General features: G+C 43.5%; 1 protein-coding gene across 14 annotated transcripts in view; it reads left to right on the forward strand.

The window, feature by feature from the left end:
• Positions 1-24,938, forward strand: part of TNC (tenascin C) — a 98,252-nt gene that overhangs the window by 72,493 nt on the left and 821 nt on the right. For all 14 annotated transcript variants that reach the window (XM_005580950.5, XM_005580952.5, XM_045373727.3 and 11 more), the window contains 10 exons: positions 3,439-3,561; positions 4,561-4,704; positions 7,267-7,386; positions 9,717-9,860; positions 10,620-10,750; positions 14,302-14,434; positions 15,566-15,717; positions 16,516-16,612; positions 19,207-19,368; positions 21,770-21,933. In XM_005580950.5, coding sequence (XP_005581007.2) covers positions 3,439-3,561; positions 4,561-4,704; positions 7,267-7,386; positions 9,717-9,860; positions 10,620-10,750; positions 14,302-14,434; positions 15,566-15,717; positions 16,516-16,612; positions 19,207-19,368; positions 21,770-21,933 — 1,370 coding nt within the window. The remainder of the gene's footprint in view (positions 1-3,438; positions 3,562-4,560; positions 4,705-7,266; positions 7,387-9,716; positions 9,861-10,619; positions 10,751-14,301; positions 14,435-15,565; positions 15,718-16,515; positions 16,613-19,206; positions 19,369-21,769; positions 21,934-24,938) is intronic.

A 24,938-nucleotide genomic window follows, 5' to 3' on the forward strand; every position in this document is an offset into this window, starting at 1 on the left:
AAGCTCTCTAACTTTGATACTCATAACAACTCTGAAAGGCACCTAGAGTGTCCTTGGAGTTTAATCACTTTTTTCCAGGAAAAAAAAAAAAAAAAAAAAAAGATGGTTAATAATATGACTCTTAGGCCCAGTGTGATGGCTCACACTTGTAATCCCAGTATTTTAGGAGGCTGAGACCGGAGGAGGATCACTTGAGTCCAGGAATTTGAGACCAGCCTAAGCAACATAGTAAAATCCTGCCCGTACAAAAAAAAAAAAAAAAAAATTAAAAAATTAGCCAGATGTGGTGCCTCATACCAGCTACTTTGGAGACTGAGGCAGGAAGATCTCTTGAGCCCAGGAGATCAAGGCTGTAGTGAGCCGTGTTCATGCCACTGCACTCCCACCTGGATGACAGAGCAAGACCCTGTCTCAACTAATAGTAATAATAACAGTAGTAATAATATGACTCTTTATAATAATAATACTAAGATGAACATGACTTTTTAAAGAGAAAAGGAAAGACCTCCAACAAGTAGAGTAAATTCTTTCATGAAATTGAGGGAGATACAGAGACATAGCATTTGCTGGAGACAGCTGCTTCAAAGGGAACCAGGGGACAGAACCACAAAATCACCAGGAGAGATAAAAGGGACCTGAGAGGTGATGTAGCTCAACCTCTTCTGTTTGTGCATGAAGACTCTGAGGACCAGAATGATGAGATTATTTTTCTGTGGTCATAGAGCTAGATTTGGAGTAAAACCCAATGACCAGTTTATTCTAATAGTATTAAAAATGAGCAGTCTGGATGAGAGAAAATCAATGCCTATAGCTGCTTGCCATCTCTGCCAGGTATAGGCATGACATTTGCCAAAACCTCTCCTTTTTGTCTAAAGATAGATATTCTATATTGTCAGGTTTTCAAGACCTAGCAAGTGGCAACAAACCACCCATGTAAAAATAATAATCAGTATTTATAGACTTGGAGAAAATGCTAGAATCCAGGCAGCAACCTAGTAAGAGGGAAAAATCCTGTTTCTTATTAACAGGGACACTCTATCCTGGGATGCAGGTCTCAGTATCCTCCTCCCTGTGGCTGCCCATAAAACGACTCCAGATCAGAGACAGAGCCTTGATTTTGATCTTGGTTTGTAAACAGTACTCTTCAAAGTTTACTTCTGATCATTGATTTGTTTTGCTGATCTTTTTTTTCTAGAAGCCCTGCAGTTCTAAAGCAAAAAAGAGAATGAATAATCATGAATTAAAATTTTTTTTTAAGAACAACAACAAAAAAGGCAAGGCAGACCCTGCTCTTTTGGAAAGCCCTCTCTTTCATTTTCTTCTCTAGAGCCTTGTAGTTTACAGCCAAAGACAGGCGCCCACGTGTGTGTGCAATTGTGTGTGTGTGTGTGTGTGTGTGTGTGTCTCTACATGCCTGTGCTCCAGGACCAGCAGACAGGAAAGGGGGCTCTTGAGCACAGAAGATGCCTCATTTCTATCTTCACCTCATCAAGTTTATAAATTTCCCCTTTTGTGTTTTTTTTTTTTTAATCCTTTCTCCTCTCCTTTCTTCCTCCCTCATACCATTGTAAACTCTTCTCTGTAACGTCCTATCCCTGTTCCTCCTGAGAAGGCCCTGCTGTAGCTCTTCCTGTCACTCACAAGGTACCTCTCCACAGCAGAAGCTGCCAGCCCTGGGTGCCCAGGGCAGTAGAAAGGGCAGTGAAAGACAGTGCTACCTGTTGGTTAAGCCAACAACCGTGGGGCAGTGTCCTTGGAATTTAATCATGGCTCTACCTCAATTCCCTCATCTGGAAAATAGAATTTAACTCAAAGGTCAGCCACGAGATTTAAATAAGATCATGAATATCAAGTATTTAGCAGAATTTCTTTACCCACAGTAACCATGTTAGCTATTAATGTGTTTGGCCATACGATACACTTACTAAAATGTACCTACACCAAGGAGGTTTTCAGTCGGAGCAAAAGTGTGAGTATGCCAGGTTGGCAGAGGGAGGTCCTCAGTGCCTGAGTTTATACGCCTCACTGGTTTTTTGTTTTTTCCCAGTAGCCTCATCTCGATCTTTCGTAGGGGACACCTTAAAGTCTATTATGGCCCATGGAGGAAAGAGGGACATGGGAAAGAATATAAAGAGAGGGCAATCATATTTACTGAATTCTCACTGCATGCCAGATGCTGTGCTGGGCGTTTCACATTTGTTATCTCTGCTAATCCTCAAAACATCCCTGTGGGTGGGTACCACTTTTCCCTCTGGACAGATGGAGCAAATGAGGTTCACAGAAGTGAAGGGACCTGCCCCGGGTCACGCAGCCTCTCAGTGGTATTTGGACAATTAAGATCTTTCAGGCTCCAGAGACCCATGTGGTTTCTGAAACTTTCCATGGACAGGGCAAAAACCCAGGCAGCCACAGAGTCTGGGGGTGGCTACCAGGCCACAGAAGAAAGCTGTAGGAGGAGATGTCTTGGATGAGAGAAAAATACAGAAAGGGGAAGAAAAAAAAAAACCCTTTCTGAATTTCTGTGGGTTTCAGCATGTAATAATCCCTGTGGGTTGGAGAGGGGAAAAGATGAGGAAGTGAGCTCCCCAGAGCCTGAAAATTGTTTCCTGAATTCTCTGGGTAGGCATGGTCAGCTGAAGAGGGCAAAAATCGAAGCCAAAAAATACACAGAGAAAAGCCAAAGGAAACTGGGTTTTGAGGGGAGGTATTTGGGGAGGCAGAAGCTTCCCCTGGGCATGGCTCTCCTCACAGGTAGACCCAGTGTCCACTGGGTGTTTGCTTTGGTGATGGGCCTGAGGTTGTTCTCCTGGCTTTGGACCTCCTTCCAGTTCTAGGAATGGGTTTGTCCGGGTCAGTGTCTGTGTGAACATTGTTTCCAGGATTCCAGGCTGTGCTTGGCTCTGCTGCCTACTCCTGGGACCCAGAAAGATCGCATCACAAGAATGTTCATGGAAACTTTGGTTTGGTCCTCTGTAAAATGGCTACAATCACATCTTCTCAGTGGTTTCTATGTGAGGATTAAGCCTTATAAATTGCAAAGAACTGGACAGTTGTCAAGTCTTAGTATTATTTAATAAAAGGAACTAGAAAGCAAAGATTTAAGAAAATGTTAAAAATCAAAAATGAAAGGGGGACATATTCCAATCTGGGAAACCATTCTCCCTCAATTCCTTGGAAGTCAGCTATGGTGCTATCACTCTCCTTGAATTAAACCAAATTACTCTTCTACAACCCTGGGCCCTATAACTGAAATGAAACAACAATTGGTCCTAGCAAGTCACAACTTAACCACAGATCACCACATTCTCCATCCTAAGGGCTTGGCTGAGACATGAATTCTAAGCACTGAGTTTTTCTAAATAAGGAATTCAAGAAGATCCATTGTTGAACAAGATAGTTAACTGTTTCTGGGTTTCTCTTTTGTTTTCTTCTTCACAGCCATGGGCTCTCCAAAGGAAGTCATTTTCTCGGACATCACTGAAAATTCGGCTACTGTCAGCTGGAGGGCACCCACTGCCCAGGTGGAGAGCTTCCGGATTACCTATGTGCCCATTACAGGAGGTAGGAGACTCAGAAAGGGGAGAGAGAGGAGGAGTGTTGTGGGTTTGGATGGATCCATGAAAGAGACCCTGATAATTTTCATCACCCCAATATCATGATCGAAGAAAATGAATTCTTTATTTGTGAGACCATCTGGAGGGAAGAGATCTCATTTATAAAGTGCTATGAGATTCTTAGAAGAAACTATCTTGTGAAGGGTCATTTGAACAAGACCTTTTTTAGTCTTGAAATTATAAAATTCCATGAGAAATACATCTCTAGTATTGTTTGCACACAATGACAAAAGACTCTAAATATATTGACATTTCTCTCCCTGAGCACACTCATCTGAAAAGCTAGTCTTGGATGTATGTGAATTTTTCCTTTAGGTACCAAATCTGTCTGTCTCAGTAAATGATGGCAAGTTGTGCCTTAGAAAATTTGTGAATTCTAATTCAAAGCGCATGGGCTATAATAGAGACCACAGGGAGGAGGCCCAGTCAAATCTGCCTAAAGACACTCTGGCAGGTAGTAAGCTACCTGTTGCTGGAAGTGTGTAAAGAGAGGATGGTTAATAACCTCTTCACAGGAATGCTATTTCATCTCTATGGGAAGTCTGACCAGCTGATGTGCAAGCTCTTCACTAGCCCCCAAATTCTAAGAAATACAATTTCTGTGTTTATTAATAAAAACTGCAGCACAAACTTGACTATGATCAACTATCTTTTCTTAAGAAGAATTTCCTCCAGTAAGGGAGTCTGTATAATCCTAAGCCAAGATAATGGGTGAAATAGATCTGATCAATGTTACATAGTAGGCTTCCCATATTCTTTCTGGGGAAAAATAATAAAATAAAATTTGCACAACGTGCCAGCTCTCTACTGAATGGAAACTTGCCATTTTTAGTACGTTGTGACTTCACATTTTTTTTTCCCACCTCCTGGCTTTGTTTTTGGCATCTGCACCAATGGAAAAAGCATGAGGTTCATTATTCCTCATCTTGCTTTTACTGTGTTCCAGGTACACCCTCCATGGTAACTGTGGATGGAACCAAGACTCAGACCAGGCTGGTGAAACTCGTACCTGGGGTGGAGTACCTTGTCAACATCATTGCCATGAAGGGCTTTGAGGAAAGTGAACCTGTCTCAGGGTCGTTCACCACAGGTGAGTTGGTGGGGTTGTGTGTATGTGTGTGTGTGTGTTACTGTTTTTCAGAGGTCACTTGTGCATCCTACGTCATTTCTCACCTTCAACCTTGTAGCTCATGACTCAGCAGCTGGAAAAAAAGGGGGGGTTTGTTTATGAGATCCTAGTGGAAAGTGAACTGGATTTGGAATGCCAGATTCCTCTCTTCTGGCCCATCCCAGCCTCTGGTGAGCTGGGTAACCTTAACCTTGTTGGGCCTCCATTTCCTGGACTATTGTGAAAGAAAAAGTCCAAGTTTGGGTGTCATACTTACCTGAATTAATATCCAAATTCTACCAACTACATGAGCTATCAGTCCATTTTACTAGGGTCCACTTTCCTCCTCTATAAAACAGACACAATTCTGCTTCCCTCACAGGGTATGGTAAGGATCACATGAAGCTGTATTTGTAAAGCATCTGTAAATGCAATTGTTCACATTAGCCCACCACCTCCTTCCCCTCTCCGCCTATTACCTGGAACCCTTGTGAGGGTCCTTCAAAGCAGGTGCTTCACATGAGCATGTGATGGTGACAGCCACAAAGTAGCTCCTGTCTATTTGGTGGCTTCTGCATTCCAGGCACTGTTACTAAACCCTTCACATTTAATCCCCACAGCTATTATCATCCCCATTTTACAGAGGAGACAACTGAGACTTGGGGAAATGAAATACCTTGGCCAAGCCTACATAATTAGTAAAGGCTGGAACCAAATTTGAACATAGGTCGGTCTGACTCTAAACTCTCTATCCTTCTAGAATAAAGAGTTCCTTTCCTAGGATAACCTGATTTGTACAGTACACTGTAAAGAGGGGAAAATAATGAATTGCATTGAAGGAGAATGAAGTGGAAAATTTCTCTTCAGACAGCCATGTCTCTAAACAATTTATCCTTTGATATATGAGCAATTATCCAGTCCAAATCATTAAGGGATACAAAGAATGGGCCTCATAGGAAATTTTAAAAATATCCTCATAGCCTAAAAGAGTTGACAACACACAATTAAAACATCCCATCTGAACCCAGAGTCCCGTCCACCCTGCCTCACAGGCCCTTATTTCCCCAAAGAAATCTTTCATCAATGGATTCTCCACGGCAACAGATGGCAAAAGCTGGACGTAGTTCCTCCCAATGCCCCATTGTCATCACCAGTTAAAGGAGATTCTATCCATGCACAGTGAAGCAGGAAGGAACTCAGAGTGGACAATGTGGGCTCCCCAATTGCCCTGCCACATCCTGGCTCTGGCCAGTCATTTCATCCCTCGAGGCTCAGGTGCCTCTCTGTGAAATGAGCTGAGGATAGCTTCCCTCCACCCCCGCCAGGGCTGCTGGCATGGGCATAATTCAGTAGTAAGTGCAAAAGCAAGAGGAAATGGTCAGATTCAGGTTGGCTTCTGAGAAAGTGATGTTGGGTAGTAGGAGAGGTCAGTTAAAAGAGACCAGGGATAAATACCCTTTGAATATCCATCCTTTCTCAGCACAAGTCATTTGAAAACCGTACTTACGACTTCAAATACCTTTAATAGAGATCTTAATAACAACTCAATTATTGAGAGCTTTCCCTGGTACATTTTACACACCACACATTGCTTAGCTAGTCTTTATTAACTAAACAGTCATCCTTTGGCAACTAAAGAAAATGAAGTTGGAGAAGGGAAATGAATTTTCCCAAGGCACAGAGGCACCAGGCAGAGAAGCCGTGGTAGAACCCGGGACCACTGGCCTCCAGAGCCTGGCTTTATGTTCTCTGCAAGCCATCTAATGAGAAATACCACTCAAAGCTCAGAAAAGGCTCGGGGCCAGGCGTGGTGGCTCACACCATCTCAGCACTTTGGGAGTCCAAGTCAGGTGGATCACCTGAGGTCAGGTGTTTGAGACCAGCCTAGCCAACATGGTGAAACCCATCTCTCCTGAAAATACAAAAGTTAGCTCAGCTTGGTAGCGCACACCTGTAATCTCAGCTACTTGGTAGGCTGATGCAGGAGAACTGCTTGAACCTGAGAGGCAGAGGTTGCAGTGAGCGGAGATTACACCACTGCACTCCAGCCTGGGAGACAGAGTGAGACTGTGTTAAAAAAAAAAAAAAAAAAAAAGGAAAGAAGGAAGGAAGGGAAGGGAAGAAAAAGGCACAGGCAGTCTTAACTATGCAAGTCCCCTCTGTTTGTGTAAGTTCTTTCCCTGAGGAAAGTAATATAAACTATAACAATTCTTGTCATGTGTTCAGCCCTGTTCAGTTTACATAGCTTCTTTCCACCAATAATATAATGGAAAAATCAAAATAACACGGAGCATGAAGCCAGCCAGAATTACTATCCCTATTTTACACATGAGGACATAGAGGCCCAAAGTAACTGAGCCAGCAAGGGAGGGAGTCATTACTCAAAGCCAGGTCAGCCTGGCTGCAGGCTCAGGTCTCTGAACCATTCCATGCAGCTGACACTGTCCTAACATCAGGACTCCATAAGCAGTGTGGAAAGCTGAGCAGCTGGGGTCTGATGTCCCAACCAATGACTTCCTTCCTGTCCACCATCTTTCTTTGCAGCTCTGGATGGCCCATCTGGCCTGGTGACAGCCAATATCACTGACTCGGAAGCCTTGGCCAGGTGGCAGCCGGCCATTGCCACTGTGGACAGTTATGTCATCTCCTACACAGGGGAGAAAGGTAAGGTTTTGTCCAAGTCTCTCCTCACTCTAAGGAGGAGTGTCTTTCCTGCTGTAAACTCTTCCCGTTCACTCTTCTCCCTGCCACATTTGGTACAGGATGATAAAAATGCATGGGTAGGTTGAAAAGTCCAGTAATGTTCTTGTGGCTCCCAACTGAAACCTCAAGGGAGTCTGGTAGGCCATTTAAAATAAAAATAAAAATACATCTCCAGCCTGTACATGTTTTCCTGGGCCATTCCTCCTCTCCTGTTAGTCTCTCTGCCCACCAGTGTGAGACACCCCATTTAGGAAGCAGCTGTCATCTTTTACAAAGAAGAAAACCAGAATCTAAAATCTTAACCAGACCACTTCAGGCCATACTGAGGAGTCTCAACTTTTCAGAGATCACAAAAGTAGCTAGTTTTAACAGATTCTATTAAAAAGTCTGAAATTTTAGGCCAGGTACAGTGGCTTACATCTGTAATTCAGCACTTTGGGAGGCCGAGGCAGGTGGATCACTTGAGGCCAGGAGTTTGAGACCAGCCTGGCCACTATGGTGAAACCCCGTTTCTTCTAAAAATAAAAAAATTAGCTGGGTGTGGTGGTGCATGCCTTTAGTCCCAGCCACTCGGCAGGCTGAGGCAAGAGAGCTGCTTGAACCTGGGAGGCGGAGGCTGCAGTGAGCTGAGATCGCACCACCGCACTCCAGCCTGGGCGACAGAGGGAGGCTCTGTCTCACACACACACACACACAAAAAAAAATCAGAAATGTTTTCTTGTTTGGCAACCACCAGTGCTAATTTACCCAGTTGGCAGATTAAACACTTGTTTTGAGCACCAGCAAACTACAGCCGCCAGAAAGTAAAATCAAATGTAAGTAAGAGACAGGAGAAAGAGAGAGTCCTTTTCAATGAACCCGTCCATCATTTTGTAATGATCTCCTCTAGAAAGAATTGTATAATTTTAATTTCTAGGTATAGGTAAGTTTCATATTTTATGGTTTGGTATTGTTTTGCTCTCAGTGACAATATGAGCAGCCAGCAGCATCTGTGCCTGGAGCTCTGAAAATTTTAATTCAGTTCTGGTAACCAACTAAGAGAGGTCTTTTTGAGGACAGAGCACGGGTGGGGGTGGGTAACTGACAGGGAGGAGGGATGCTGGATTTATTCTTTCTACTCTTTAATTCTTAAATAGTCCCTGTGAGCAAACTCTTCTGAGTCAGGAAAGATGGTGTTACACCTAAAATGAATCAGGTATAGTTCATGGGAACCATGGAGATTGCAGATTCAGGGCAAACAAGGGGCTTGGTTTAGAAGAGGGGGGGTGTTCATAAATGATGAGGTAAGGTGACCAACTTGTCCCCACTTGCCTGGTACTTTCTCAGTTTTAGCACCGGAAGTTCCACACCTAGGAAACCCCTCAGTCCCTGGCAAACCAGGATGGTTGGTCACCTGTGAATAGGAAATAAACACATGCCCCTGGGCACAGCGATCGGTATTGCTTTCCACCATTGGACATGACCCAGCAGGCCCGAGACATAGTGGTCAGGCTCTGTTGCAGCTACCGCTGTCCAATTTTTTTTCTTTTTTTTTTTTTTTTGAGATGGAGTCTTGCTCTGTCACCCAGGCTGTAGCTCAGTGACGTGATCTCGGCTCACTGCAACCTCCACCTCCTGGGTTCATGCCATTCTCCTGCCTCAGCCTCCCGAGTAGCTGGGACTACAGGTGCCTGCCAACACGCCCGGCTAATTTTTTGTATTTTTAGTAGAGACGGGGTTTCGCCATGTTAGCCAGGATGGTCTCCATCTCCTGACCTCGTGATCCACCTGCCTTGGCCTCCCAAAGTGCTGGGATTACAGGCATGAACCATCGTGCCCAGCCTGCTGTCCAATTTTTGTGGCCCCTCAGTCTAATGACTTGATAACATTTAGTAAATTATAAAAAGGCATGTGAAAAAGTGACAAAGAGAGGAGAGCATGCACCAGGACAAATTAAGCTTGGGCAGCACAAGGCTTGGGAATGTCCCTCCGACCGTCCTCTACCTTGGTCTCAGTGGCAAAGTGATTCCAGCCAGTACCATGTGGGAAAAAAATCTCCTGACCCCGAGTTCCCCTTCCTTCTGATTTGGGGCCTGGAAAAATTAAGTCTCCATATGATAAATCCTTTACACATGAGGGGAGTGCTCAAGAGAGAGAAAGAGAGTGTGAGTCATTTCAGAAATCAGACCCGCTTTTCCGCAGGGTCACTGAAAGTTTTGATGTTCGAAGGAGGTGTGTATGTGGTTTTCCAAGCCCACTCATGGCTCAGACAGTGAGAGGTGACTGCCTTGGTATGTGTATTTCATGTTTAGTGCCAGAAATTACACGCACGGTGTCCGGGAACACAGTGGAGTATGCTCTGACCGACCTCGAGCCTGCCACGGAATACACACTGAGAATCTTTGCAGAGAAAGGGCCCCAGAAGAGCTCAACCGTCACTGCCAAGTTCACAACAGGTACAAAGACACTGAGAGCTGGAAGCTCTCCCTTCTGAGATGCCCACCCACAGCCTGCATCTTAAACGGGAACTGCTAGCCAGTTCTTTCTTAAGTCAGGGCCTTGCAATGTGATTACATCAGCATCACTTAAATTCACCAGTGCCCACTCAGTCAAGGCCTGAAGAAACACACCATTTCCTTTTGAACTGAAATGACCTTGGTTTCCCCACGGGCAAGGAAAAGATTTTAAGAGGAGGGCTTTGTAAGTGGAAAAACAGTTCCCACTGGCCCTAAACCTAGTATTTAATGATCCATGTTCCAGGCAGGAAAATATTTTTGAAGAGGCAGATTTTTTTAGGCAGTTTTTCCTAGATGTTTGTTAGGTTTCTATACATTGAGAGCTTTTTACAAACTATAGCAAACAGGGAAACAGAGGAACCATCCTGTCTGTCGGGGTATTGATATTAGCATTCATCTGTCCTCTTATTTAGAAACAAGGGGCTTGATAATGATGTTCACAGCTGTATATTTCTCTCTAAATCCAACCAAGGCCAGCTAGAAACATCCAGCCCTTAGGACGAGATAAACCATAGAGAATTCATCTTTGGAGGTCATCTGGCTCAACCACCTTATTTATACAAAGAGGAGGTTCTTGCCAAAGGTCACATAGTTCAGTAGTAGGGAAAGGACTTGAACCCGGTCTTCTTGATACCTAGCCCGAATTTCTGCCCTACATTTGCTGACCTTATCCGATATTAATTGTCCTATCTTCTCCAGACCTGGATTCTCCAAGAGACTTGACTGCTACTGAGGTTCAGTCAGAAACTGCCCTCCTTACCTGGCGACCACCCCGGGCATCAGTCACTGGTTACCTGCTGGTCTATGAATCGGTGGATGGCACAGTCAAGGTATTTTAAGTATACAACAACTCCTTAATGCTAGTTGAAGCATTTTCATGATCTTTAAAGTACAGAAGAATTACCTGATGCTGTTTTTCTACCCCAGTGCATCTGGGGAGCTGGAAAAAAAAAAAAAAACAACAAAAATCAGTAGAGACTGGAAGGCATGCCAGACCTTCTGAATCATACTCTCCAGTCTCTTTCATTTTAACCAGACTCCAGTTCTGATAGCCAGCCAAGATCAAGAACCACTGCTTACAAGACTTGAGGACATTTTAGGAGCTGGAATCTTGGTCCTTTAATATTTTGTTGAACAAAGGCCAAAAGGTTCTTCTGCATGTTTTCCATATGTATTATCTTGCAGATGGTATCTTTATGTTATGTATTGTAATATGTTTCACCATGTTCTTTTTATATCAACTATTAATACTGTTTTTATCCAGTGTTTATATTATTTATATTCTCTATCCAAGAATTTTCTTTCTTTTACCTTTTAATTTGAAATAACTTTAGATCTTCAGACAAGTGAAGGAGATTTCCTAAACTTTGCCTTCCAAACTTGTTATTGAATTTTTTATTTTGGTTATCTTACTTTATATTTCCAATATCTTTTGCTTATTCTCCACACATTGATGTTTTTCTGGCATTTTGTTTGTGCTTCATATATCATCATCTCTTTATCTCTAAGAATATTTTGCTGGTATTTTATTTTATATCCTGCACAGTATTTGTTCCAAGTTCCTTTGCTTTGCTGCTATTGTTAGGTTTGGTTTGGTTTGGGTGTCTGTCTTTCACATTGGAGACATCCACCCAACGTCTGTTGATCATGGTCTGTCTTTTTGTATTTGAACTAGGAATGAAAGAGCTAACTGGGAGTTCCACCTGCACAGGCAGGGCTTGTAAACTTTGTGGCTCCCTGCAGAATGGTTGGGCAAGTACCCAACAGTTTTCTTGGGGAACCCCCAAATAACAGTGTCATAAAGCCTGGGCTTTCACTGTGTACAAACTTTCATCTCACTATGTTTCCAGTGTAGCACCTCGGCCTCCTTGAAGGCTGAGCCTAGTGGATTTGAATCTGGAGCTTCCTCTCTGTCTCATCCTCTCCAGAGAGTAAACCTCAGCCTACCATCTGAATGGGAAAGGGCAGTCATTTAGACTGTTGGAGGGAATAGGGAGATCTCAGAGTCTATTTGTTACAAAAAATCAAACAAACCAAACTTTTGTTCAACCACACTCCACATTGGCCTTTAAAGACATCTCTGCTTGTGTACACATTCCTTTCCTAAACTTGCTGGACTCTGTGACTTGCACCAAGCAGCCTCTGACTAGCTCTGCCCATGCTCCTTAGTTAACCTCAGCCTTCCTCATTCATTCCCCTCCACGGTCTCTCTACCACTCATTTTGTATCTACCAAGATTCTGTTGACACGGCACACCTGGTGCTGTCTCCTTTCCCATTCCCCTCATCTTTGTGGATTTATTCCTCACATTCTCCTGCTCTCTTTTTAGTGGGTTTCAGAAGCAAGTAGAGATGAGTGGCTATATCCAATCTGTCATATTTAACAAGAACTGGACACATTGCTAATTACTATCATGCCCCTTTCTGGAGTTGATATAACAATGAACTATCTCACTGTGTGAGCTAAAGCAAGTCCTTTATCTTCTCTGGGTGTCAGTGTTCCCATCTGTAAAATGAATGTCTTGAACTTACCCATCTTTGAGGTCTTCTCCTGGTCAGGCATTCTAGGGTTCTGTGTTTACCTGAATCATGAATCTCGTTTTGATCTAGAGTACCCTAATTGCCTAGAAAATGGCTTTGCACAGAAGCCTAGAGAGCTGACAGGTAATTGCATTCCTAAGTAATGCAATGAGTCCAGCTTTATCCCTGACAGTTGATCTTTCCCCCAGGGAGTAGAACTGGGGGGCCGCATAAAGGCCTCTGGGTATTAAACAAGCACTCATCCCAGTTTACTTTTCTGCAGGTCCATTCACCAGCTTTATATGTCTTAGAAAAAAAAAAAAATCAACCTGGTATAGGAGAAAAGAGTCCTGGACAGGGTGTTAGGAAACCGGGATGGAAGAGCATCCTCTGCCTCCAACAATTTATGGAATGAGAGCAAGTCTTTTAGCTTCTCTGAAGCTCAATTCTCCCATTGAAAAAAACAGGATAAGGTACCTTACCAGTTCCCAGGATACAGGAGAACCTTCCGGGGCATCTGCACTGATTCATAACTGCCCAAACTCAGCTGACTGTTTGCAGATTGTAGAGAACAGCGTTGTGTTTGGTTTACTAGGAGTGTAGGTTGAATTCCAATCCCAGACACTAAGGTCATTTGCTGAAAAGAATTGGAAGCTAGCAAGAGGATGTGGAAAGAGGACCTCCTGTAAACTGAAACCAATCACCTCCTCTGTACGGCAGCCCAGAGACCAGCCACAGACTCTAAGTGTAGTTAGAGTTGGTCAACATCTGTCTCTCATGGATATCCCTGTTCTAGAAGAGAGACACGTGGGGTCAGCTTAAGTTTTCATCATACCACGCCTATGGGGCTATTCTAATCATCTCCTAACACAAGAGATCCCCAAACTGACTGCACATTCGAATCACTTGGGAAGTTTCTTAAATATAGTCAGGCCCAACTTCTGGCTCTGACGATTCAGTCAGTCTGAGATGAGGCCCAGGCATCATATTGTTTTAAAGCTTCTCAGAGTGATAAAGAACTATATTTAGCGACCACTGACCTAACTGACCTCAAAGTCCCTTACCCTGTGTGATTCATCTTGCCACCAGATTAAGCTTCTTAAAGCACAGCTTGATTTATGTCATTGGCATGTCCAAACATCTTTCAAGACTCCCCATTCCTTATAATAATAAACTTCAAGTTCCAAAGCTTAGCATTTATACCTTACGGGGATCCTCACTCCCTTTAATGATAAACTTTAAGTTTCAAAGCTTGTCATTTAAAGGCCCTTCATAATCTAGTAACATTTTCCACTGTTCTAACACCTGAAGTAAGTATGGTTGAGGTCACTTATTGCCTCCTTATATTAATTCATTTTATGTTTTAAATCTGCTTTATTCAAAGTTTACTGATTTAAATATTAATCTCATCCGAAAAAAAGAAAAAAACACCTTCACAGAAACATAGAATAATATTTGACCAAATATCTGGGCCCCATGGCTAGCCAATTTAACATATAAAATTAACCATTACAATCCCATTCTCCCAACGTAGTTTGGCAGGGCCTTGGGCAGGTGGTAGCCTCAGCCCTGGAGTCTACAGCAGTGCTCTCATGCTTACCAGATGCAGTCCCTCCCTCCTCATTTATTTTAACTTGCTCTGCACCTTCTGGCCCAAGGACCTTTGCTTGTGCTGCACTCTCCCCATCTCTAATATCTCAGCAGCGCACATGGAGCCTGGCACAGAGTGGGTACTCAATGAATTCTTGTCGAGTAAATAAGTGAATGGATGGGTAAATGAACTTATAAACAGAACGACTTGTTATCTATACCCTGAGAATTTCTGTGACCAAAAGCCATTATATTCTTTCTTCTGCTCTTAGGAAGTCATTGTGGGTCCAGACACCACCTCCTACAGCCTGGTAGACCTAAGCCCATCCTCCCACTACACCGCCAAGATCCAGGCACTCAATGGGCCCCTAAGGAGCAATATGATCCAGACCATCTTCACCACAAGTAAGGAGGCCCTGGGTGCAACCCAGCCTGGAGATCTAACTTTGACCGAATCAACCCTCGACCTCCCCTTTGACTTCTACCTTAAAATTTTCAAACAAACTTCTGAAAAGAATTGATTCACTGTTACTACTTGGAAGCCCGATGAAAGCAAGTATGGGAGGGTAATGAGCATCCCAGTGAAAGGAAAGGAGGGAGCCCATCTGGATTCAATCCCCATTTCTATCACTTGCTAGGTGGGCCTTAAGAACGCTACTTCCATCCTATAATCTTTACCTTCTTCATTTATACAGGGCGATTAACAATAATCCCTCTGTCACCAGGACCTTGCAAGGGTTCGTGAGGTGTTGCATTTGAACTCCTAGCCCAGCATGTGGCCCATATAAGTGTGTGGTCCTTTTATTGTCAGAGTCCAACATGAGCTCAAAGTCTCTTTCTTTCTCCTTCATCATGCCAGTGTTTACAAAGCCCATCCACATTCGAAATCACAAATGGTCTTCCCACCAAGCTGGTATAGTGGGCCCTATGCTCAAAGTCCTAGTAGGGAAGCAGAGGCTTTCAGAGAGCCTATCTCTGTTCAAGACTATCTTGTGAGTTACAGAGTTTGGCTCAGATATTCCATGCCCAGGGAGCCTCCCTGCCACAAAGTATCTTCTGCAGATAGCAAACCTGCAAGTTGTTCCTTTCATAAGTCAGAGTAGCATCCATTCCCAAGGATCAGAGGAGCTGGTCTTTGGAGAGCCCTGCCTTTTACAATTCATGGAACAGTCATTCTGCACACATCTGCCAAAGAAGGTGCTTCCTCTTTGCCAGATCTTATGCCAGATGCTATGACTGTATCCTAAAGATGCTCTTATACTAGGGCTGTGAAATAAATAAGAAAACAGCTGATGATACAACTTCAGATGAATGTCCTCGGATCAGAAAGAAGAACTGCTATGATCATCACATCTAAGACTTATCTACTAGGCATAGTTCCAAAATTGTCCATTTCTACAAGTTTTTAATTGTTTGCATCACATAATTGCACTTGGAAATTCCCCAGGCATTCTAGTCCATAGAGGTAAGCTGAGAATTAAGCTCCAGCTCAGTCGTCCTGCTCTGACAGCATCACCATTTCTTCTTATTCCACAGTTGGACTCCTGTACCCCTTCCCCAAGGACTGCTCCCAAGCAATGCTGAATGGAGACACGACCTCTGGCCTCTACACCATTTATCTGAATGGTGATAAGGCCCAGGCGCTGGAAGTCTTCTGTGACATGACCTCTGATGGGGGTGGATGGATTGTGAGTACCACTAGGAACTGCAGAGCCCTCAGGCCTAGGGGAGGAGGGAGAGGGCAAAGCAGGGGAGGAGAAGAGAGTGATCTCCTCCTGGTGCACTCTGATACCCACATGTGTGAGGCCTTGCGAGATAGTGCCTGTCACACAGAGGCACTCAGGAATTCTCTCTTAAACAAAAGAATGGGAAACACGCTGGCTACTTTTTGAAACAGGGAGATAAGTTTCTTGAAGTTTATCTCATCAGATCCTCATCAAATAACTCTGTGATGTATAAATGACAGTTGATCATTGAACCCATTGCTTACATTAATTAGCACTGACTAAGCATTTATTATCTACCAGGCACTGTGCTAAGAGTTCTAGATGAATTATTCCAATCCCATTACCATAGGAGCTGGGTAGTGTATTTTTGAATTAATAAACTTTATTTTTTTAGAACAGTTTTAGGTTCATGGCACAATTAAGTGAACAGAAAGTTTTCATATACACCCCACACCCACCCACGCAACCTCCTCATTATTAATATCCTGCACCAGAGTGGTACATTTTTTACAATCAATGAACCTACTTTGACACATCACTATCACCCAAAACTGGGTGGTATTTTTAATCCCTGTTTTTCAGGTGAGAACACCAAGGGTTAGAGAGGGGGAGGTGACCACCCAAAGTCACATGGCAATTTAGGGATGGACTGAGCAGAGCCTGATGCTCTCTCCACAGTGCTACATTCCTTCCTGTCAGAACGATGCCCTCTTTCCTGCAATAGCTTAAGTACACCCAGATTCATTGATATGTTTATAGGTGTTCCTGAGACGCAAAAACGGACACGAGAACTTCTACCAAAACTGGAAGGCCTATGCTGCTGGATTTGGGGACCGCAGAGAAGAATTCTGGCTTGGTAATGCAGCTCTGCATGTTTGTATCTAAAATGCCCATTTCTGCCCTCCTTGTCATTTTTCCTAACCCCCAGGGACCTATGGGAGAGAAAGAGATGAGGAAGAAGCACTAGTTCTGGTGGCAGACACAGAATATCAAATTCTTAATGAAAACGACTATTATTTAAATGCTCTGAATCATTAAAATGTAAACCAAAAATTATCTGAGACAGATCTCAATCAGTTTAGAGGTTTACTTAGACAACGTTAAAGGCATGCCCAGAAAAGAAGAACACAAAGCCACAGGAACAACCTGTGGTCCGTGCCTTTTTTTTTTCTTTGAAAGATGATAATGAGAGCTTTAGTATTTAAGGGGGAAAAGTGGGCTGGAGGAGAAAGAGGGAGGGTATGGTCACATTAGTGAAACCACATGTTGCAAAATTAAAAAAAAAAAAAAAAAGGCAGAATGATTTAAAAAAGCAGAATGACAAAAAAGAGAATGGTCAATTATGTATTCATCTCACACTCAATAAATCGGCACTTTACATAAGATAAAGTGAAGACCTGTGGAGATATCTGGCCTTTTATCTGTAGCATCTGCTTAGGGACAAAAGGAGAGGCAGTTTCTTGCATGACTCAGCTTTCAGTTTATTTTTTTCCTTTTGCCAGAGTTAAATTGGGGTCCCAAGATTTTATTTTCCTTTCACATAAAAATAAAACTCTGATTAAGGAAGAGCCAAAACTTACGTGTTAGCCTTAAGTCATTCTCTGGACCAGTCATAGAACCCTCCTCACTGATATTGACCGTTTCCCTCCTGTGCCCCAGGTTGTGCTCCAGGTGCTAAGATGGATTTCTTAGAGCCATAACCTTTAAACCCCAGAGCACCCCTACAAAGTACTCGATTGCCACCTGGTGGGCAAGGTGTCAGGTGTCAGAGTGGTTGGCTAGCAGGTTGGAAAGATGAATTTACCAACAACAGTATAGGTTTGAAAAAGGAAAGTTTATTAGAAAGAAAGAATGCTGCAAAAAGACTTAGAGCCCTGTAGTGGATTTTTCCTTAGGGGTATTTGTGGACCTTAAGGCAGGAGCTTAAGTGTAATTTGGACCTTATTAGCCATGTAGAACATGATAAATGATTACATTTGTGGACATTTTGGTGACTTAATGTCAGCAAGGGTTGCAAAATGAGTTTCGATATGCATGTATTCCAGAGATGTATAGAAATTCTAGTTACCTATACATGTTAAGGAAATAAACCTGGAACCAGATGCTTCCTTGAGATATAGGGAAGCCTAATTACCTCTAAATTCCTCAGTTAAGGAGTTTTTTCTCCGAGGCCTACTTGATGGTCACCAGGTGATTTTTGCTCTCCTCACCACCTCCCATGGATGAAATCACAGCCTCAAAAAGGCTGAGTGGTTTGCCCATAGGAGTCTAACCAATGAACAGCTGAGCTGAAATTTGGCATCTCCCAAGTCAACACTATAATCCTATCACCCATCCATTCATCTATGCAACCCACACTTTCCAACCACCTAACTGCAGAGAACATTGTTCTATGCACCACTGCCTAGGTCAGAAAATGTTTATCATACTATAATAAACATTTATCCATATTATTCATTGCCCTTCATTTGTAAGGCACTTTATTTTATTTTTTTTATTTGTTTGTTTGTTTGTTTAGACAGAGTCTCACTCTGTCACTGAGGCTGGAGTGCAGTGGTGTGATCTCAGCTCACTGCAACCTCTGCCTCCTGGGTTCAAGCAATTCACCTGCCTCAGCCTCCCAAGTAGCTGAGATTACAGGCACCCTCCCCATGCCCTCCTAATTTTTGTATTTTCGGTAGAGACGGGGTTTCACCATGTTGGACAGGCTGGTCTCGAACTCCTGGCCTCAGGTGATCCACCCACCTCAGCTACCCAAAGTGCAGGGATTACAGGTGTGAGCCACTGCGCCTGGCCTGTAAGGCACTTTAGAGTTTAAAAAGTACTTTCACCACCTTATCTCCTTGGATCATCACTAATGCACTGGAAGGTTGGAAGTGGGGCAAAAATGTCAACCCAATTTTACCTGAGACTTAGAAATATCACATATTTGGCCTAGTATTACTCCAGCAAGCATAAGACTGAGCTTCCATCCCAGGCCTGTATGATATGCACCCCCCCTTTTTTTTTTTTTTTTCTGAGATGAAGTCTTGCTCCATCACCCAGGCTGGAGTGCAGTGGCACAATCTTGGCTCACTGCAACCTCTGCCTCTCAGGTTCAAGTGATTCTCCTGCCTCTGCCCCCCAAGTAGCTGGGACTACAGGCACCCACCACCACACCCAGCTAATTTTTGTATTTTTAGTAAAGACAGGGTTTTGCCATGTTGGCCAGGCTGATAATGAACTCCTGGTCTCAAGTGATTCCCACCACCCCCACCCCACCCCCTCCCACCCCCTCCCACCCCCTCCCACCCCACCTCTGCCTCACAGAGTGCTGAGATTACAGGCATGAACCACCAGGCCCGGTTGGCCCACTTTTAAGTGTACCCAGCTGCTGCTTTTACAGAGTGAAATAGAAATGAGGGCCTCCGTCACCTGTGCTTCTTAGCAACCCTTGCCTGTCATCCGCAGGGCTGGACAACCTGAACAAAATCACAGCCCAAGGGCAGTACGAGCTCCGGGTGGACCTGCGGGACCATGGGGAGACAGCCTTTGCTGTCTATGACAAGTTCAGCGTGGGAGATGCCAAGACTCGCTACAAGCTGAAGGTGGAGGGGTACAGCGGGACAGCAGGTACAGTAATGGCTGCACTTAGAGCCTACAAAGTCATGGAGACCTTGGCATTTACAACTTATTTCTCAAACTTTCATTCCTTCCTCATTAATCCAGCCATTTATTAAATCAACAAATATTTGAATACCTACTGAGTGCCAATCCAGAAACATTGCAATTCAAAAGTGTTGGGTAGATATTCGGATCCTGAAACATTCAGTAGGTTGGGAATTAGGAAAATCAGGATTGATTTCTAATGACCATCTTTCAAAAAAAGTGTGTCTTCCTTACCCAGTTTTAGATATCAGTTGTAAACTGATAAAAAAAAAAAAAATTCCCCCAAAGGCCTTAATATTCATCCAATCCAGCACTTCTCAATTTACTCTGGGCATATGGACCCACTGGCGATCTTGTGAATGTCCAGATGCTGACACAGGTTGTCTGGGATACGACTGAGATTCTGCATCTTCTCCAAGTTCCCTGATGATGCCGATGTAGCTGGTGTTGCTGGTCTGTGGACCACACTTTGAATAGCAAACCACCCACTCCATCACCTAACTGCTTGAATCTCTTCCAAGACATTCCTGCCATGTGATCATCTAGTCTCAGCCTGCATCCTCATGAATAGAAGGTCACTGCCTCTCAAGTGGCCCCTTCGTTCCTTGTCTGGCTCATAACCTTCATTCCGGTTTTGAAGATTTCTTGGACTTGAAGTGGTTTTGTGTGGTTTCCTGGCTCCACATAAGAGGAGAAATAAATAAGGAAACAACATGTATTAAGGCCTACTAGGTACCATTCTCTTTTGTAGACATTCCACCTGCATTCATCTCATTTATTCCTCATAAAACCATTTTATGAAGATGTTATTTTTATACAGAAGAGGAAAGAAGTTCAGAAGAGCTCAGTGATTTGCCCAAGGTAAAACAGCTTGTAGAACGTGGATGCAAGCCCAGCTACAGAAAACTGCATCCGACGGTGTTCTTGGTGACAAAGAAGGGTCAGGACTGAGAGTGTGGACCACCCTCATGCAACCCATGCCCACTTTCGGTGACTTTCTGTTATGTTTGTGAGAGCAGAAGAGACACATGCTTGGCACGTTTCCAACCTCCCTGAGCCCTGAAAGAAAACAACCATAAAGTGAAAAGGTTGCCAGATAAAAGTTTGCCAAAAGCCAGGCTGAGCCGAAGGAGGCACAAAGCTCTTTTGAGATGGCAATTTAGTGACAATAAAGAGAGACACCCAGGGGCAAACACTGCTTTAGTTCTTGAATCCTTCAAAGAATGTTGGCATTTTATTACCTGGAAATAAATACCTCTTTGGTTGAGATAGCTTCAGGCAAGAAGAATAATGTTATAGGGCAAGCAAATTCGTTAAGCAGCAGGAATGTGACCTCTGTTCCTCTTTGTACTTCCATTGAGGAATGAGCCATAATATTTCCCTTTACTGAGATAACGTTTGTAAGGCTGCATTTTCTTGCATGATTTGGCTGCACCCACGCCCTCTGCAGGAGAGCATCCTGTTTCATTAATATCTACGTGCTGTCCTCATGCTCTGGGTAGCATCATCCTTTAAAAAGGTATCTGGGTCCCTTCGACAACTTGCTCCAAATTATCACAGTAGAATGCCTCAGAGTCTTGAAATGTTTGTGCACAACAAAACATTTGGATTGCTGGATTGGGAGTGAGGAGACCCACAAAGCAATGGCACTGAAATGCTTCAGAAATTCAATATATTAAATTACAAATTAGATTTCCAAATAGTACTACATGTAAATGGGCTTCTTGTCTAAGAATCACGGAACATCGGTCTGATAAACACTTTAAAAAGTAACTATGTGATACAGAGGTTATTTAGGGACATCTAATGTCTGCAGGGCTTAATTATGACTAATAAATATTTGTCTGTGGGAGAAAAGCATACCATTAATAAATGCATACTTCTCACCTTACCCTCTGAAATCTTTTATGTAAAGGGAATGCAGAAAAGTCATAAAAGTAAGAACAATCAAAGTATTTGTATGCCATGCCACCTGTTTAGCATATGCCTTTGTATCCATTGTCACAATGGCACTGCTCAGTATATAGAATCAAAGTGCTAGTTTCATTGTGTAGATGAGAAAACTGAGGTTCAACAAGAGGCTTGACTTGTGCAAGGTCACAGCCAAAAAGTGAAAAGGTGGGACTCTCCAAAGCCAGCTACAGCCCTCTTCCCACCACATGAAGCTGCTTCTGTTGGAAATAAATAGGGGGGATGACACTCATGTCCCATTCAGTTCCACATTAAATGCTGACTCTGCATTCAATGTTCAAGGCCAGTCCCACCCCCAGAATCTTTCAATTGTTACCTCTGGTTCTGCCCTTTACAGTCCAGGAGGGAAATTTCAGCTGGGATTTCTCAGGTACATATTTTCTGTCTCTCCCAGGTGACTCCATGGCCTACCACAACGGCAGGTCCTTCTCCACCTTCGACAAGGACACGGATTCAGCCATCACCAACTGTGCTCTGTCCTACAAGGGGGCTTTCTGGTACAGGAACTGTCACCGTGTCAACCTGATGGGGAGATATGGGGACAATAACCACAGTCAGGTGAGTGGACCATGAGGGCCCAGAGCAGGCCAGGCTTGGGAAGCAGGAGGGGGCCGATGGAAGTACAATTTAACCCCCTATCCTAGCAGAGACTAGGAGGCAGGAACCCTACTTACATGACAACATGTTTTTCCCAAGACAATGAGCACTCTCAAGGACACTGCAGGCCAGGTAAAATAGAAACAGCACAGGCTAACCCTTGGTGATCCCAAGGACAAACACTGGTCAAATGGATTCCAAAAACAGAACGCTTTGCTCAGACAAAATCTCTGTCTGAACCCCAAAAGTAAAGCAGATAAAAGTGGAGGCCGTTTAGACGAAGCAGGGTTGATGACACAGAACCCCTGGCCTGGGGCACCTTTGGAATCCCAAGAATACCTTGAAATGAAGTCCACAGACTTTAAATCTCCACCTTGTGTGAAGAAACCAAGGCCCAGAAAAAGCTGATTTTTCTGAGGTCACAGAGTGAAGTTGGCAGCAGAGCCAGCTCTCCCCACTTCCAGCCCCTGGCATTTTCCCTGCACCACACACACACCTCTAGCATTTGTTCTGTATTCATAGAAACAGATTTTTTTCGATCCCCTTTAGAAACAGGCGAATGGATCAAATTCAGTAATCTCCCTTACTCTGAGCCCTGCCTACACTGGCACATTCCTGAAAAGTATAAAGCTGCTTGGGACTAACCACTTAATCATAACCAAACTCCTGCCCAGGTCCCTCTACAGAACTTAGTCACCATCCCAGGGAGGAGGGATGGGTCTTCCCTCAAGGCCATACCACACTGATCCCTGGACCGCAAGGATTCTTATGAGGTCTGCTCACTGGAATCCCGGGGACTTTATAAAAATGCAAAGAGCCAAATTCTACTTTATGATAACCTCAGGGATTCTGATTCAATGATCTCAGGCAAGACACAGCATCTCATTTTTTTTTTTTTTTTTGCATATTTGCATTTTTGTTGTTGTGCTTTTGCAGCGGGAATGGGGGGTTGATATACTCCACAAGTGATTCCTGACATACAGCAGATGTTGGGACGTATTGCTTTTCAATATTAGTAACTTTGATACATGTGTTTATGCTCTAGTTAACTGCTAACAAATGACACCTGCGACCTTAAGTGTAGACCTTACCTTACATAATTTCTGGCACTTTTCAAAGCACTCTTACCTTCTGTACCTCAAGTGCTTATCACTTTTACCCTGTGCAGGAATTAGGATGTGGTTTTTCATGCCTGTGTTACAGAGCAGGTAAGAGTCACAGGACATTTCTTGACAGCAGTCCTGTGTTGTTTCCATCTTATTATGTTACTTCATCAATATTTCCATTCTGAGCACTATTTTATCATCTTTATTGCCTTGTCTCAAAATACTTGTATAATACAAAGTTCTTCTGGGAAAAAAAACAAAAAAAGCAAGCTACATGTCAGAAAGCAAGCCTCTCTTTCCATCCTTCCATTCAATTATGGAAGAAGAAAGAGATGACATGGAAAGGAGCCACAGGAGCAGAGCCCCAGCTCCGGCTCTGCTCCCGCTGCTGTGTAGCCTCTGTGAAGTCACTCTCCCTCTCTGGCTTTAGTGCCTGCCACAGTACAAGAAGGTGTGGCTTCCATCCCTGAACTGTCAGAGGAAAGAACCGGGGCAAAGGCAGGCAGTGTGTGCACCAAGCTGTTGGACTACCATACTCACTGTAACTGAGTGATTACAAGCGGATTTGCCCATGAGATGAATGAGTCATTCTTTTTTTTATTATTTTTATTTATTTATTTTTATTTATTTATTTTTGACACGGAGTCTCACTCTGTTGCCCAGGCTGGAGTGCAGTGGCGCGATCTCGGCTCACTGCAAGCTCTGCCTCCCAGGTTCACACCATTCTCCTATGTCAGCCTCCCAAGTAGCTGGGACTACAGGCGCCCGCCACCACACAGGGCTAATTTTTTGTATTTTTAGTAGAGATGGGGTTTCACTGTGTTAGCCAGGATTGTCTCTATCTCCTGACCTCGTGATCCGACCACCTCGGCCTCCCAAAGTGCTGGGATTACAGGCGTGAGCCACCGCGTCTGGCCGAATGAGCCATTCTTAAACCTCACATCCCTGTAAGACTCAGAAACTGCCCATGTCAGTGAATGCCAAACAATTAGAAGCAAATAAAGTGTCTCTATTTTTCTCCCATCTCACTAGCCATTAACTTCCCCACAGTGGGGCAAGGGGCCATGTGGGGTTTCATGGGTGGACTCTACTATCCGCAGACTTCGCTAAAGAGTCAAACTTGGAACCTGGATGCCAAGACGCAAATACAGTTTTTTCTTGTAGAAAGCCTTGGCCAAAATTTCAAGGATATTTCCCCCTACTTAAGACTAGGGAAGTAATACTTACCAAGTACCTATGATGTGCCCAGGTCTGTGATAGCTCCTTTACAAACTCATTTAATCTTCGTCTCATCTTTCAAGGCCAGCATTGTCAGATCTTAGGAAAGAAAGAAAAAAACAAAACAAAGCATAGTAAAACCAAGGCTCAGAAAATATTGAGAACTTGTTTAATACTATTTATCTCTCAAGTAAGAGCACTAACATTTAACCCTGTACGTCAAGTTGTAAAACTGTGTTTTGTTGATGTTCTTTCTGCTATTCCATACCAAACCCCTATTAAAACACTCCATAGGAATCTTGTGAATTACAGACACATACATACACCCTGTATATAGCTATTCAATTCTAGAACTTCTGATCATGATCTGAATTCCTTCAGAACCTATTCTGAAGGATGGCAGGTTTCATCAGCTACCATTTTGCTTCAAGAGGGAAAACCAAAGCTCCATGCAAACTCAGGCAACTCGACTCAGGTGAAAACTTGGGTCAGATTCAGCCAGTTCCTTTGAAAGTTTTCACAACCCAGACCAACAGAGAGATAGGCAAGAGGCAGCTGTGATATACCAAATGGTCAAATTGAAGCAGAACTCATTTAGTTTGACTAAATAGCAATCATCAGTGAATACCTTGCCTAACAGTA

This window comes from Macaca fascicularis, chromosome 15, assembly GCF_037993035.2.
Source record: "Macaca fascicularis isolate 582-1 chromosome 15, T2T-MFA8v1.1".
Taxonomy (NCBI): Eukaryota; Metazoa; Chordata; class Mammalia; order Primates; family Cercopithecidae; genus Macaca; species Macaca fascicularis.